Source organism: Dendrobium catenatum, unplaced genomic scaffold, assembly GCF_001605985.2.
Source record: "Dendrobium catenatum unplaced genomic scaffold, ASM160598v2 fragScaff_scaffold_133, whole genome shotgun sequence".
In the NCBI taxonomy this organism is placed as follows: domain Eukaryota; kingdom Viridiplantae; phylum Streptophyta; class Magnoliopsida; order Asparagales; family Orchidaceae; genus Dendrobium; species Dendrobium catenatum.
The window spans coordinates 261,461-277,402 of record NW_021318595.1 but is presented as its reverse complement, the minus strand read 5'-3'; the positions used below and the strand labels follow the sequence as shown (position 1 = coordinate 277,402).

At 36.3% G+C, this 15,942-nt stretch overlaps 1 protein-coding gene across 1 annotated transcript in view; it reads left to right on the top strand.

The window, feature by feature from the left end:
• The window catches only part of LOC110106522 (probable tocopherol cyclase, chloroplastic), a 28,228-nt gene extending 18,747 nt beyond the window's left edge, over positions 1–9,481 (top strand). The window contains exon 10 of the mRNA XM_020836452.2: positions 9,047–9,481. Within this exon, the coding sequence (XP_020692111.1) occupies positions 9,047–9,220 (174 nt within the window). The 3' untranslated portion in view covers positions 9,221–9,481. The remainder of the gene's footprint in view (positions 1–9,046) is intronic.
• The last annotated feature ends 6,461 nt before the right edge of the window (positions 9,482–15,942 follow it).

Genomic DNA, 15,942 nt, shown 5'->3' with positions numbered 1-15,942 from the left:
TTTTTACATTTTAACTCTTTTTTTAGGGTTTTATAACCTGACAACTTTGGGATGGAAGCCTAATATAACTGGAGACGGTGGCAGGCTAATCTGTTATACTAGAGTAAAAAACTTGTCTGATGGCCTAGATTTACTCTCAAAGTTTTGTATTAAGCATTAGCAATTATCAAGCTAAAGCCTTAAGGGGGATTTGGGATTGCTTTTAGTTTTTTTCTTTTTAATTTTTAATTTTGTTTTGTTTATATTCTGACATCAAATAAAACATATTTGATTTATTAAAAACATGTTTTTGCTTATTTAAATGGTGGTGGCGGCAATCACTAGTATGGCAGTGGATGAGGTGATGACAACCATGTTTGTTGCCTGTGGTGAAGGCTGGCAGTGGCCAACATCAATGGTGGTAATGATAGTTGCTTTTAAAAACACTCAAAACACCAAAAAATGATTTTGTGTCTTTTTAAAAGTGAATTGATTTATTTTAGAAAATAAAAAAGAAAATAATTTAAAAAATTCTAAATAAATATGTTTTCTTAAATAAAATATAAGAAATGAAAAAAATTTAAGTGATCACGAAGATGTTCAAAGCTAATAAGTTGGGGCTGATGCCTTATCATATACTTGTTCTTTTCATGGAAGTAGAAAAGAGCACAAAAATAGACCCGCTTAAACTTGTACTGCAAAAAAAAAAAAAAAAAAAAAAAAAAAAAAAAAAAAAAAAAAAACAACGGCAGCTAGAGTTGACTTCAATATCTTTTGTTGTGATATTGTGTTATAAATTGGCAACTGATTAAAATAACAAGTTTAATGATGAAAGCTTTGGGAAACAAAAGCTATTCATAGTCTAGTCAGGTTTCACATGAATGAGAATGTCGAAGTTAGATATGAGTAGTGTGGGCTTAAAAAATTCATGCCATGGCCTCTCTATACATTTTTTTTTTTGTTGAAAAGGAAAATTTTAATGAGTTTAGGTTTTAAGGTAAATTTTTAGATGACAGATTGGATTTTAGATAAGATACTAGGTTTCGACCTCATTTTTGTGAGGACTTTATGATCTGGGATCCGTCTTATTGGTGCAAACTCCTATGATTAATTATCCCTGCTGATGAAGCGAAAGAACTTTCGATTAACGCTAGTTATTAGATAGACACTAAGTGTCCAGCAGATAATAGCAACAACTTTTATGATTTGGAAATTAGATTTTTAGGATATTTTTAAGATTTAAAATTTATCAGCGTACACAAACCGGTTGATGAGGGAATGATGATCGACCCAATCAAAATTTGATGGTTTTGTCGTTCCGGGCTATCATTGTTTCTAGTCTTCTTAGTTAGAGGGGGTAGTTAGCCTAACATGACTGAAGGATACTTGTCGGCTGCCATGAGTTGCATCATTCAAGGGTACCTTATAGACTTGGGATAAATGTTTGCCTAATGGGATAGGTTTGAGTCCATCTTAGCTAACAAAGTTTATTGTGCCTTATCGAGTATACCATATAATTCATTCCTCAAGGGTTTAGAGTACTTGGGAAACATACAGATTCTGATCGTGACCATAGTCATTTGGCGGCAATACCACCTGGTCAGAGGGCCCCAATTATAATGGTTTATATGTGGTGTCATTTGGTAGCAAAATCACATATTAGAGGACACGTGCCATGTCCTTACTGGTAAGAGATGATTTGAGAATGGATCTTAGAAATACACAACATGAAATTCGCTTTTGGTGAGCTAAAGTTATACTCAAATTTATCCTTTTTAACAAACTATTATGAAGTGTGGATGGATTTTAATTTTAATTTTTTGTGATGAATTTAATTTTAAGAATTTAAACTTTTAGTTTGATCTGAATTTAGGTTTTGAATGAATGATTTTAAAATTTTAAGGGCATTTTAAAAATTAAATAGCTCCCTCCGATTAAAATTTCCTATCAACATGCCTATCATTAAAGTGTTTAAACACTTTTAACAAATATGCGATGCATTCTCAAATCTCATGTTTAGAGTTTGACATAAAGATTAGAGCACATGTGGAATATTTTTCAATGACACATTAACTAATAATGTACATACACATTTGCACAATGCATTTTGTACTATCAATTACATTTAAAAATATAAAAAACTCAAACCTATAAAATTGGGTGATTAGAAAGCAATTTAATATATAAGGCAAAGAAACATCACAAAATTGTCTGGCACTTGAAGTGTCAAGCTCTGTTTTCTATCATATTGGCCATGCCTCTTATGAGGGGTTTTAAACAACACTTGTAAGCAAGCATTTGCTTTATAATGATGATTTATTTACACTCTCTTGGACATGACCACCTGCAGAAAGTGCCAACAATGTAAACAATTCGATGTTTATCACACCAAACACAACAAAAACATGCATAAAAAAATCTTAATCATAACATAACTAGGGGCTATGAACCTATGTGTATGTGCTGGCATTGTGGTATGTCACACTACTAGTGGTGTTTCGTTTTATTCAAAAATAGAGGATATTCAATTTTAGTCTAAGGGTGATTTTGCTTTAAGTTTGTGACTTAAAATTTTTATTTAATTTTTAATTATTTTATATTTAGAAGGATTATGAAGAACTCATAAAACAACCACTGCTTGCTTTGAGTCAAGCCTATTACTTATGAAACCTTAAGATTTAATGATGTAGGCATTTCATATTTTAGGGTGGAATGATTTACTCTTATATCAGAAGGAACCAAGTGATTTTTAGGTGTTTTTTTAAAGTTCTCTTAGTGCTTGTATAAAAGAGAAATGTTCATCTAATAGAATATTGTAAACATGGCTAATGGTTTAACTTATGATTTTTTGAAATTCCTTTTAGCTTTGGAACTAAAGAGAATAGAATAGAACTTATAGCTTTGAGGGTAAAGGTTGAATAAGAAATGAGCTAACACTTAGTTTTTGAACTATGGTTAGAATAAGTTTCTATGGCTTTTGAAGCTTAGGAAGAGATGGAAGAAGTTTAATCTATAGTTTTTGTACTAAAGGTTGGAGAGTTCTCTTTAAATTTAGAGCTAAAGATAAACAAATAAAACTCATAGCCATGAGGCTAATAACTTGGAGATTTTTAGAACTTTTTTGGTGTCCATAGAAAAGAGGGAAGATTTATAGTTTTGTGGCTACAAATAAAAAATATTTCTTTTTTTGTTTTTTTTTTGGTTCAAAGAAGCTTGGCATTTGCTTAATTTGGGCTAAGCAAAATAAAGAAGCTAGGATTTTAGATCTTAAGTTTAACGCAATAGCAACCACCAATTGATTTTGGGCTCAACAAGTGAATTGATTAAGCTTAGGTTTATCCCTAAGGCTAGCTAATGCTTTGCTAAACTCTCAAAAAGTCATTTGAGAACTTATATATGAGTTTAAGAAAAACGCTAAGCAAAGAAATTGAAGAATTTCTTATGGCTTTAAGGCTATGAAAAATGGGGGATTTTCATAACTTTAAGGTTGATAGAAGATAGGAGGGGAATGTGCAACTTAGGAGTTGCAAATTAGTGAAGGTTCTTTGAACTTTTGGTGTTCAAATAGAAATATTCATTTGCGTAATTTGAATCGATGCAAATGAGAAAGACTAGGATTTGGGTCCTTAGTCTAAGAGATCAATTATTGATTTTAGATTCAACAATTAGGTTACAAGAATGTAAGATTTGGTCTTAAAGTCCAATGATATATGTAATAGAAGATTTGAGCCTTAGGGAGGCTCCATAATGTTACAAATGAGGAAAAACAACACTTGAAAGAGAGCTCCCTATTTTAATTAGTGTTTTGGACTTATTTTTAAATAGGAGTGATTGCATGTGGCTTTGGAGTGATTTCTAAAGCAATTTTATCATGAAGTAGTTCATTGAAAACACATAGAAGTTGTCATCTTTTAGGGTTTTCCTCAACTGTTTAGGTCGTTTGTTATTACACTTAGCCATTTTAATTCGCAAGTTGAACAAATAAGCTTATCTAATTTCTAAGTGTGATGGGGTATTTGCTATGGGCCTTTGGGTGGTTCATGAAATAACAAATTAGTTTTATAAGCACTTAAGATGAGCATATTTAGGAACTTAAAAATTTTGGAGATTTTGTGATCCTAACAAGAGACCTATGGCACATTGTTTTGATCATGTTAGAATATGAAAAACACATCTAAAGCCTTAAGAATATTTCTAGTCAATTTTGGCATGATTTAAGAGAAGTTAAGGATGTGTGAATGTGATTTGCATTTTAGGAATTCTAGCAATTTAGATCATTCAAATCATTCTTTTCAACTTTGCAAAGTGTTGGAGATGAACTTCATCACTGATGTCCTTTGTGGGAGTCATAACATAGATCTTAGGAGGTCAATGAGGAGTCTCATGATAGTTTGGGACTTTTTAAACTACTAAATTTACCTTTAAGCATTTAAAAAATTCATGAAAAGATTTGTAAGCCTCATCAAATGCACATTCACATAAATAGATTTGAAAATCTCATGAATAGGTTCAAATAAATCCAAAGCAAGATGTGGTATGCCTCATGGGCCTTTGAGGACCTAGAGAATACCATAAACTAGTCTCATAAATACCGGAGTTAGATGAACATATTCTTGAATCTTGCAAATTTGGATGGTGATAAACCTAGCAAGAGGCCTACGACATGCATCTCCTTTGAATTAGTGCAAGTCAATTCAAACCTTAACATCATGCAATTTGATTCAAGTGAATGGCAATCAAATTTGAGTCTAGCACTATGGAACCTATGTTTTATCATAGGTGACAGATTTTACACAACATGAATGATATTTTCATACATTTGGAAGTTTTCAAACACTAATCCGACAACTAGAGCTGTCAACATTTGACCCGACCCGAAAACCCGACCCGAACTCGACCCGAAAATTTCGGGTTTGGGTCAACCCGAACCGGGTCGGGTTCGGGTTAGATATTCACCGCGCCCTCGTGCGACCTCGCCGCACTCGCGGGTCGTCCCGGGTCGGGTCGGGTCAACCCGGCAACCCGTCGGGTCGGGTCCGGGTTCGCATTTCCGACCCGTTTACCTAACCGGGTCGGGTTAGGGTCGACCCGTTTGAAACCCGTGACCCGAAATTGACACCCCTACCGACAACCCTACGGGCATTGACATCCCCTCAAGCTCTCACATTAGAGCACATGGATGGAAATCATTGTATTTCCACTGTTTTGCTAGGACTACAAGCATAGGATTTTTCTTAGGTTTAAGAAATTAAAATGTGGGGTTTTTTAGGTTCCTAAAGATTTGTAAGCATCAACCACATCACAGGGCTGAGGAACCCCAAGTTTTTGAGATTTTTACCTCGTCGAAGTAAAGTGTCCGACGCTGATCAATATGCTCTTGCCTTGAAAATACGAGATAGAGGAATAATGAAAAACGAGCTTGCTGTCCAAGACGCTCTGAATGACAATCTCGCTGCTATCAACTTGCTGGAGAGTTGGTATGTAGAGAGGAAGAAGCTCTCCACTATCACTTGGCTGTACAGGAGGCAAGTTACAGTAGCTTCTTTCTTACTCTTAGTTTTTGGAGAATGACAGCAAGGGAAGAAGCTCCTATCTCTCAGTTGAGGGAAGAAGAAGACAGCCCCTCAATCCCTGGAGGTTGCACACGACAGGAAAGCTTCCCTAGTCGCTTGGTCCTTGCTCGATCTGGCTCCAGTACACGCATAGAAGCAGCCATAGCCACTGGTTCCTCGGTCGGTTTAGCCCAGATGCACGAGTGAGAGGCTTCGGACTCTCAATTAAGGACCCCCGCTAAACTTTTCTTTCCAGGTCGCACGCACAGCTGAGAGAAAAAACTCTCACCCGCTTGATCCCACCTCAGATGCACGCAACCAAGTGCGTTCTTGATCGATCTCTCTTAGCCTTTCTCTTGGTTTCGCTCAGGCACATAGGAAGAACCACATGCGAAAGCTCTTTGCTCTTCTCCCTCGTTCTCTTGGTTTGGACGCAAGTAAGAAGTAGAACGAAACTAATGCAGGACTACAATGCTTTTAAATGCATGCGATAAAAACTTGCACGATTTCTTGATAAAACAATTATGATTAAAACTATTAGCAATCAAGACAACAATATAAAACGTAAGAGGGATGGCTAAGCTTAGGCCAAGTCACATGTCAAACATTTGGATTATCAAAACAACTTAGAATTTCAACAACATGCGAATTAAATAGCTTTCAATAAAAATCTCTATTCTAACATTAAGATAGCAACATAGAAAGTACATTCAATCTTACATTTACTAAGCTTAAGCAGAAAGCGAGGCACGGTACCTTGTGACTTGTCACCACCTACAAGATTAGTGGATTAGGACAGTAAATGAAAAGGGGAAGAAATTCACCCTTGGGAAGGTCCAGAGACGATTTGCACTGGGCGCCGGTAAGTTGCTCGTCAATGGCCTCCGATAGCATGTAAATAATACAGTCCACGTACTCTTCGATGGAACGATCGACTTCCTGGTTGAAGTCAAAGAAGGTGGAGTGGAGGATGTTAATGTATCCTTGCTCGTCGTAAGCAAATCCGTAGTCAAGCTCCGGATTGGCCATTCATTGGCTTCGGAAGGATGATGTGTAGCCGAAGATCAATGTCGATCCCTTGAAGCTCCACTAGAGAGAAAGAAGTTTCTCTCAAAATTGAAGTGGAGAGGAGGAGATGGCCGGCCAAGGAAGGAGGGAGGGGAATTTAATTTGGTTGAGATTTTGGTGGAGGGAAAGAGTTTCAAACAATCTTCTAATTAATACCTATGATTGGGAATAATTAAAGAAGAGAAAGGGAGTGAAGGGGCAGTGGCAAGAGAGAGGGTTTTAGGGATTTGTTTCCAAAACTTAATATTAGATTTTTTGAAAGTAATAAGGAGGTGGGGGCTTTTGGAAATTTCGGCCAAAGAGGGGGTATGAAGGTTTGAATTAATTCCAAAGGGGGAGATGAGCTTTAGGAAATAAATCCATGGGAAATAATGAGGGGGCTGGCGGCTTAATGGGCACGTGTGGTGACTGTGAATGGTGTTGGGGGCAAGGAAGGAGGGATCAGTGGGGTGGAGATGGGAAAATTAGCCGAAGGTGAGAGTGGGGCTAATATGGCCTACGGCTTGGGTGGTGAGAGAGGGGTGGTGGGTCGGTGGTGTAGGGTGGGGAAAAGAGGAAACGATGAAATAATAGAACGAACGACGATTCTGACCGTCTCCAAGGTTGGTGGGTGATCTGATTTCCTTCTTCTAAGGATTTCTCTCTTCAAACACTCTCAAGATCTCACAAAGAACTCAAGCAATGGAAAATTTTTTATCATTCAATCATTAAATATGAGAAGAGAAACCTAAGGGCTATAAATAGCTTCGTACAAAGGACTCAAAAAGTAAAACACAACAATGCCCTTTGGGCTTACACATGACGCCCTTTTAATAAAGGGTAAAAGTGAAAAATAACAAAAGCAACTACAAATATAAAATAATAAAAACCAAATAAATAATATGACTAAAAAATACATCGACTCGATCGTGGCCGTAGATCGACGGCCACGTCGACTTTCCAAGCTCCGATGTCCCCATAAACCCATGAAGCAGAATGACAGAGAAGGTTAAGTCTTTTTTTCGTATAGGGAGGATTCTATCCCTCTTGATTGCATGTTGTGGGATTTGATAGAAATGCAGTGCACGCAGGGAGCATAATTCAAGAGAATCGGAGCTGTTAGATTGAATTTGTTTGGTTTGGAAAGTCAATTGGGTTTAAATTAAACTAAACGGACTTGAATTTAGCTCAAATAAAGCTCAATTTGAACTGATTTGAGTTTGATTTAATTTGATCAAGTTAAATTTATGAAATTAATCTCGAATCAAAGCCGATTCGAGTTGATTTGGGTATGACGATGCTTAATTGAGTTGATAGGGTTTAATTGAACTCAATCGGGTACAATTCGACTCAATCTGAGTCGAGTCGACGCGAAAATTTTGTCAACAACGACATAAGAGTTGCGAGAGGGATCAGTCATGAGCCAGTATCGAGTGGGAGAGGGAGATTGGGTCTTGGAAGGTTGCGGCTTGCTATCTGTCACGTCGATCGAAGCTATCGAAAAGTTTGTGAGGGTGGCCCCCCAGTTAGTGACATTAGTGGGGATGGTTTAAATGAGATGGTGGATTAGTGGGTAGTTATTTAGGTTTATGTGATTATTGTTATTAAAATATAAATTTTGATTTAAAATTTATAATAATAATAAGTAAATATTAGTCTAAAAACTATCTAAGCTTGATCATTTAAATTTTATTACTAACGCTCGTATATTTGATCTCATTCCGTGTGCATTATATTTTTTTAAATATTTTTACCGATTTAAAAGTCTTACCAATATAGGTGTCAATTCTAGTTGTTTCAGTTGTTTTGAACGCCTCGACAATATTTGCTTTGAAAATGGATGCCATTCGGGCAATTTTGGTTGAAACGTTTCAAATAAGTTTGATAGGACATCACTCTGTTCACTCATCATTTCTCCTTGAATTGATCCACTGGAATAATTTATCGAGGTCAACAAGAGGATGGACCAAATGTGGAGGAAATAGGAAAAAAAAGTGTTAGACATGAGATAATACGGTTAAAAGTTGTGAAAGAATGTACAAAAAAATAGTAGACATCCATTTCTCATACCTCAAACTGTTTAGATAATAATAATGATGAGGTGGCTTAGCTAAGCATAATTAGTATTATGACATTTTAGATGAAATTTTTTCGGCAATTAGTTATTTCCATGCATTATATAAAGACACTGACAATGCCATGCTCGAATGAAACTGAAGTTGAGCATAGAAATTGCTTATTTTAAAACTTTTCGAGATCCATATCCAATATCTTTAGTCCTTAACAAAATCATCACATTATGACTTCATTTGGGACGACTTTTTCATTGCTTCTTAAAGCAACTTTTTAGTACAAAATTTTAAATTTTTGTATTAGAAAGCTACTTTAAGAAGCAATAAAAAAGCCGTCCTAAACGAAGCATATATCTAATGATGGTGGCTGAAGTTGATGAACAATTTTGCTTGCAGCTAATCCTTGAAGCGACAAGCAACATGGCAGCTGTGGAAGTTGGTGGGGGGCCATGGTTTTCCACCTGGAAGGGAACAACCTCCATGCCAGAGCTTGTAAGCAGTGCACTTCAAGTGCCAATCGATGTTGAGAGCTTCTTTCCAGTTCCTTTGTTCAAGCCCCCTGGCCTATAACAAATTTGTCATGGAGATGTGATGAAATATAGGTTAATAATGGCTTAAGAACTGTTTATAACTGGAGATCTTTGTTTTTTTTTAATAAGCCCGTTGGCGCATAATTGATCTGGAACGTCATTGTAACGAAATGAAAAGAGAAAGGGCCGCCATTGATATGTTCATTCAGATTTCTTCCCCAGAACTGGATAGTGACAAACACTGCTATATTTGGTTGATAATTGCTTAACAAGTAAGAATGCGTTGCGGAGCATAGTTCAACTTGGTTTGTTAGTTGAGAGCTTATGCTACTAATTAAGAGGTCTTGGATTTGGATCTTGTGTATGCGATGTGTGTATAAGTCTGTCTTAAAAATTGCGGGATATTTTAGTAGGCGAAAAGCTTTAGTTCAGGATTTGCTCTTAAAAAATTTTACCTTAGCAAAAATTGCTTTCTTAGATTGTTTGATAGTTTTAAATATTTTGTAAGATAATTCTTTTGTTTTCTAAACATCAATTGTTAATAATTTTTTATTGATTTATTGTTAAACAAGAAATGTCCTGCAAAATATCAGAAAGTATATTTTAATAGGAGAATGTTTGGGTTTTTTTTATTAAATTTGGAGTTTGCTTTTAATTTTGTTAGATTTTAATAACTTGGATGAATGGCATTGCAGTAAACTATTGATTGACAGCTTAGCTATTCTACAATTTTGTGGGACTGGGGTCAAGAGGTGAGCTTATTTTATGTGATTTTTATGCAATTATTTGTAATTGAGTTATTTTTATAAAAATCTTATAACTTTATAATCTAGTATTTTTCTTTCTCTTTCTATTTTATTTTTTATTTAGTATTTTAAGTATGGTTGGATGTGATTCTTTGATTTTTTTTTTTTTTTTTTTTGTAGTAATGTATATAACCAATTTTATAATGCTTAAATCTCAATTCAAATTTATAAATAGGGATTGGGGTTGAGAGGTGAGCTTATTTTATGTGATTTTTATGCAATTGTTTGTAATTGAGTTATTTTTATAAAAATATTATAACTTCATATTCTAGTATTTTTCTTTCTCTTTCTATTTTATTTTTTATTTAGTATTTTAAGTATGGTTGGATGTGATTCTTTGATAATTTTGAATTCAACATACTAAAATATAAGATAAGCATATAAAATGCTAGAAATTAGAAGAATAAGAAGAGGAATATTATGTAAAATAAAACAAAATCCAAGAGAAGAATCTATTAACATGGATAATCTAGTGTTAATAATTGCTCACTAGCTTGTTGAATTCTAGGAAAGGATGACTTGAATGATGTAGGAAATACTCGAAGGATAATGAAAACAACTCTATGAATTGCTTAAATTATCCTTTGATTCTATGGTGAGGGGGAGGAGATTATTTAGAGATAGAGCCTACACCTCAAGTATAATCGTTGATGAAATATATTATCATGATAGTGAGGAATCATCTTCAATTCTTTATCGAGAAGAAGGGATAATTTAGAAGTGGAGATCATGGCTTGTGAAGAGCTTGATGAGAGAAATTGCTCAAGTTCAAAATCTATCATGCGGATTTTTATTTCACCTACTTTTGAGTTAATTGTTTCACTTCTTGATATCGACACATTAAAGTGTATATTATTCTTTACTATCTTATATACATTGTTTTTGTGATGGTTCTCATCCACTTGACATCAGCACTTCTTTCATTGAGTACAAGAGGATGTTCATAACGCAATTTGCCTGCGCACAAAGACCGTTGTAGAACTCTCAAATCTTACTACATATGAGGCAAGAGCCGAGTGAGTTATTGAGTAGTTTAAGGGTGCGTTTGGGACGGCTGTTGCTGTCGGTAAAGCATATTGTAAAATTGTTGTACATAAATCTGCTTTCTTAAGTTGTTGTATAGAAATCAGTCAATGTTGTTTGGGTAGTACTACTGTCGAACTGCTGTGCTTCTGTTGACAACAAATTACCTTGTTACCCTTACATATATGAAGATGAATAAAATTTGTTCAAATTTAATTTTTTTAACTCTTTATGTTAACAATTTTGATATAAAATCTAATTATTTTATTACTTTATACATATAAATACTATAATTTGTTTTCAACATTTGCAACAGATGAAAATAACGCTGGAATATGGAATCCTTTGTACACACATGTAATAATTTATCCATTTTACTAATATAACTTTAAGATGAGCATTGAATAAAAGTTCAGAACAATGATAAAGTGACCATAGCCTGTGGCTGCATAAACCTTATTCCAATGCAATAGACTTTACCTTGATATCCCATGGAAACAGGATGCCGCCAAGCACAGAGGCAACAGATCCACAGAGGATCCACAGAGGAGTGCGAATGAGGCACTAAAGACGAGCAAAGCGAAGCCAATCCGTGAGATCTGCGAGCAGCGCGACCGCGATAGGCAACAGTTCCGACGCTGAGCTGCAGCGATGACGACAACGAAGAGGAGAGAAAAAGGTGGGGAGAGCAACAAAAGGTGAGGAGAAGGGCCCACAACTCATCTAAGAGCCGCGATTGATGCTGGGAATCGCAGCCCATATTTAAATAGGAATCCTAATCTTAATCGAGAGAAATGGAGAGAAGATGGCAGAGTCGGAGGAAGGAATGCGGGAGAAGCAGCGATGAGTGGAGGGATCTTTGGCAAATCGGCGCGCAACGAAGAAGGCGCGCATCGGAGAAGGTGAGTCGAGATGGATGAGCTTGTAAAGGTCGACGTTGGTCTATAGCAAACATTGCGATTGGGCTTTTTCGTCATTTATGCCCTTCGAAACGGTGGAAAGCAGCGACCCGCAGCGGACCGCGGGACGCAATGAAAGGTCGCAAGAAGCAGCGATAGGCCGCAGAAAATTTTCTAACTTTGTTCTACCGCAATGCCCCAAACGAGTACTTAATAATTTTTTATAAAACAAAGCAGCCGTAAAGCGTCCCAAACGCACCCTAAGTGGCAGACAACCATGCCTTTCTGCATGTGACGTCCTTTGGACTTTAATGTCACCAATTCATTAGAAGTTAGGGAAGCTTGCCATCAAAAGAAGAAAAATATTCAATAAAACTTTATTATTATTATTATTATTATTATTATTATTATTTACTTGCTTGATGTTACGTTGAAGGCTTGAGCTTGTGGTTGCCAAATAAAAAATAACTTAATTGTGATGAGGTTTTATACTTAGGGGAATCAAACTCATCCAAAATATCGATTTGAATATGTTAAGAAAAAATCACTATTGAAGCACAAGGACTCATTATCATGACCCATAATGTTAGCAGTAGACAATTCTTTGTTTTGTTGGCCTCCTTTTCCAAATCAAACTTATAATCTTTATAATCTCATTTTTGATGCATTTCAGAGCTTTTGAAGTTTAAAATGATAACTATTTTGTATGTCAAAGTTGCAATATTTTTGGAGGATAAATCAGATTTGTTTGACGATTATTTTCCATATAATTGATGAAAAAAGGTTAATAAAACTTTAGAATCAGCCAGAGCATCGATATGGCAGGATCTATCTCCCATTTATCTGATAAATGTTCAGTAGTTTGTTCAAAGGTCTATGAACTTACATGATTACAGGAAGAAGTTAGAGCACCAAATTCGACATCACTAATTGGTGAAGTTATCGGTACTCGTCTTTTTTCTTCTAAGGGGAGTCTTATATACACTAAAGTGTCTTGGAGAGCACACTCCAACCTTTTGGTTTGCAAGACAAAGACATATATTTTCGGATGACTTGAGCTTTGACGTCCGAAAATAGAAAGGAAACTAATGTGGCTCCAAAATATCATTTTGATTAGGCACGAATCGAAAGCATATATGAGCTGACAACTTCCAAAATTAAATTTACGATCATCTAAGCACAAATTTCAACAAACATATAGTCAAATTGAACATCTCAACGAGACAAATCCAATAACACCAAAATTAGTTCAATCCGAGCCCAAATGGGTCCAATTCAAGGGACAAAACTTATTTGGAAGCTTTAAAGTATAAATTGGATGACCAAATGATATCCAAATATAGCATGCTTATCATTGAATCAAGCAGTTTGACGAGGCAAATCCAACAAGTCTAACACTACTTAATTCTGACATCATTTGGAAACATAAATGTTTAACAAATGTTCTATGATCAAGGAGATCAATATGAGCCATCCGATAGAACACTCCGATTTTGTCATTGATTATCTTTATATTTATGGGGCATGCCAGTCTTAAAAATCTATAAATAGACCCCCATATCCCACATGAAAGGGGGCTTGGAGCCTAGACCTTTAGTTGGAGATTGAAGAGAGCTCTAAGGCTTCATGGATCTAAAGCTCCACCTAGGAACCACCGCCGAAGAACCTCCTTCGACCATTGGAAGACCATCGCTCGACCGCCAACCTTCGCTGAACAACCATCCGACCATCATTGTACCACCTCCAGGTCATTATCGAAACACTGCCTGACAATTATCAAACCACCACCCAACCACTGGGCGTCGCTAGACATCCAATTGGTTGTCGCCCATTGCCAGACATCCACTCGACTGTCAACCGGTGCCAGAATTTCTTTTAACCATCGTCAGACCCCCACCCAGCCACCGACCATCACCTGACATCCACTTGGCCACCGATCACAACTAGACTTATGCCTGACCATCGTGAGATAACCACCTGATAGCTTACCGTTGTCAGACTTCCACTAGGCCACCGATCACTGCCAGACCTTCGCCTGCGACATACCATTCGTTGGACCTCCTCCGCTCGGCTGCCATCGATACACCCCTCCAACCTCTGTCAACTCTCAATGACGGTCCTTCTAACCCCCTTCGCCCGCTGACTATAGTCCCTGCAACTTCCCTCTCCCGCCGACTATGACTCTTCTGACATCCGTTGCTTGTCAACCGTTATCCCTTCAACCACCATTGCCTACTGACTACGATCACTCAGAATATCGTCACCTGCTCAACTACGGTTCATTTGACCATTATTGCTCACCAACCACAGTCCCTCCGACAACCATCATTTGCTGACTATGGTTCGTACGATGACTGTTGCCCGCCAACTAAGGTCTGTCCAACCACTATCACCAGCAAACTAACTCCAACCACCGTCGCATATCGACTACGATCTACGGTCCCTCTAACCATTGTCACCCAACTATAATCTTGTCAGCCAAATGACCAGGCTCACACTCTCTTGAAAATAACTCTCATCACATTCGCATTTTGTTCATCATTATACACATATTTTGATGTATCATTAAATAGAATATAATCAAAACTCAATTCAGAAATTATTAAAATATCTCAATTGTTGTCAACAAAAATAAAAAATTCACATTTATAGAATATAATTAAATTACTAGGGACTATTTAAAATATTATTTTAAGACTTTAATCATATTATGCCACTATTTTTCATAGTCTGAAATTATTGCCTATTTAATAAAAAACACAAAATTTAAAATCATCAAGGAAATTTTTTATGAAATATTGAAAAGGTGCATATCTATAACATATATAAGGTGCTTGATAAATTTTTATTAAGACAAAATTATTATTATTTTTTAATAAAAATAATTTTATCATAAAAGTCTCATCATAAAATTTACTTCATCTTCACTAATAGAACTGTCAAAATCGGGTCACGGGCCGGGTTCAGCTCTAACCTGGAATTGACCAGGCACTTTTGGACCCGCCCGAAAATGACCCATTTTAAAAAAATGGGTCAGTTCTTCGGACCCTAACTAGACCTGCTTCGGGTTTGAGTCAACCCGACCCGACCTGTAAGTTTATCGCCGCAAGCACTATTCATGCGAGTAACGCGACAAAGACCATGGCTAGCTGCTTGGCTAAAAAGAGAGAGCTCTGAGAGTGAGGTAGTTTTGACAGGTTAGAGAGAAAGAAGCAGTGAGCGGCGTGGTCTAAAGAAGAGAAAAGCGGCGATTGCGCGTCAAGTGGTGCGGTTATGCGGGAGACGGTTAGATTAGTGGAATGAGAAAGTGGAAAACACATGAAAGAAAAATAAATAATTGTTCGTGTGTGAGACGACAAAACGGGTTTCCGGGTTGATCCAAACCCGACCAGGAACTCAAAATGGGTCGAAAAATAGGACCTAAATCCGACCCGTTCTTAAAACGAGTAGATGTGAACTTGAAAATTTTGGATTAAATTGAATCGAATTTTTGAGTCGTGTCAATTTTCAGCACCACTGTTCATCAATGAAATTGAGCATTATGGTATAAAATGACATTTACGATATTATGCTTATTTTAAATTTTTTTCTCTTACAAGATATCTTCTACAAACCAATGAATTGAAGAGTCCTAATTAATGTCATTAAAGTCAAATGCATTGATGACATTAAAATAAAATAAATTTAAGAGAGTAGCATGTGCTCTACTTAATACCTTCTGTGCATGTTACGTGCTTTGTGAAAAAGCAAGAATATTAAGTGATAGATGACAGAGAACTGTCTTTCTGCATGTGGCGTCCTTTGGACATTAATGTCATCAAGCTATTGGAATTAAATTAATAATTTGGAGAATTTTTTTTTTTTGCGCGATCCCCACTCCTTACTTAAACCTAGTAATCAATCATAATATGATATGTAAGCATATTCTTCTCTTATAATCTTAGAAGAGCGTAGATTTAATTGTTATGACTTAATTTGCATTCATAATAACCCTTCGTTACCACCACAATGCAACTCTCATTTAAAAAACTAAG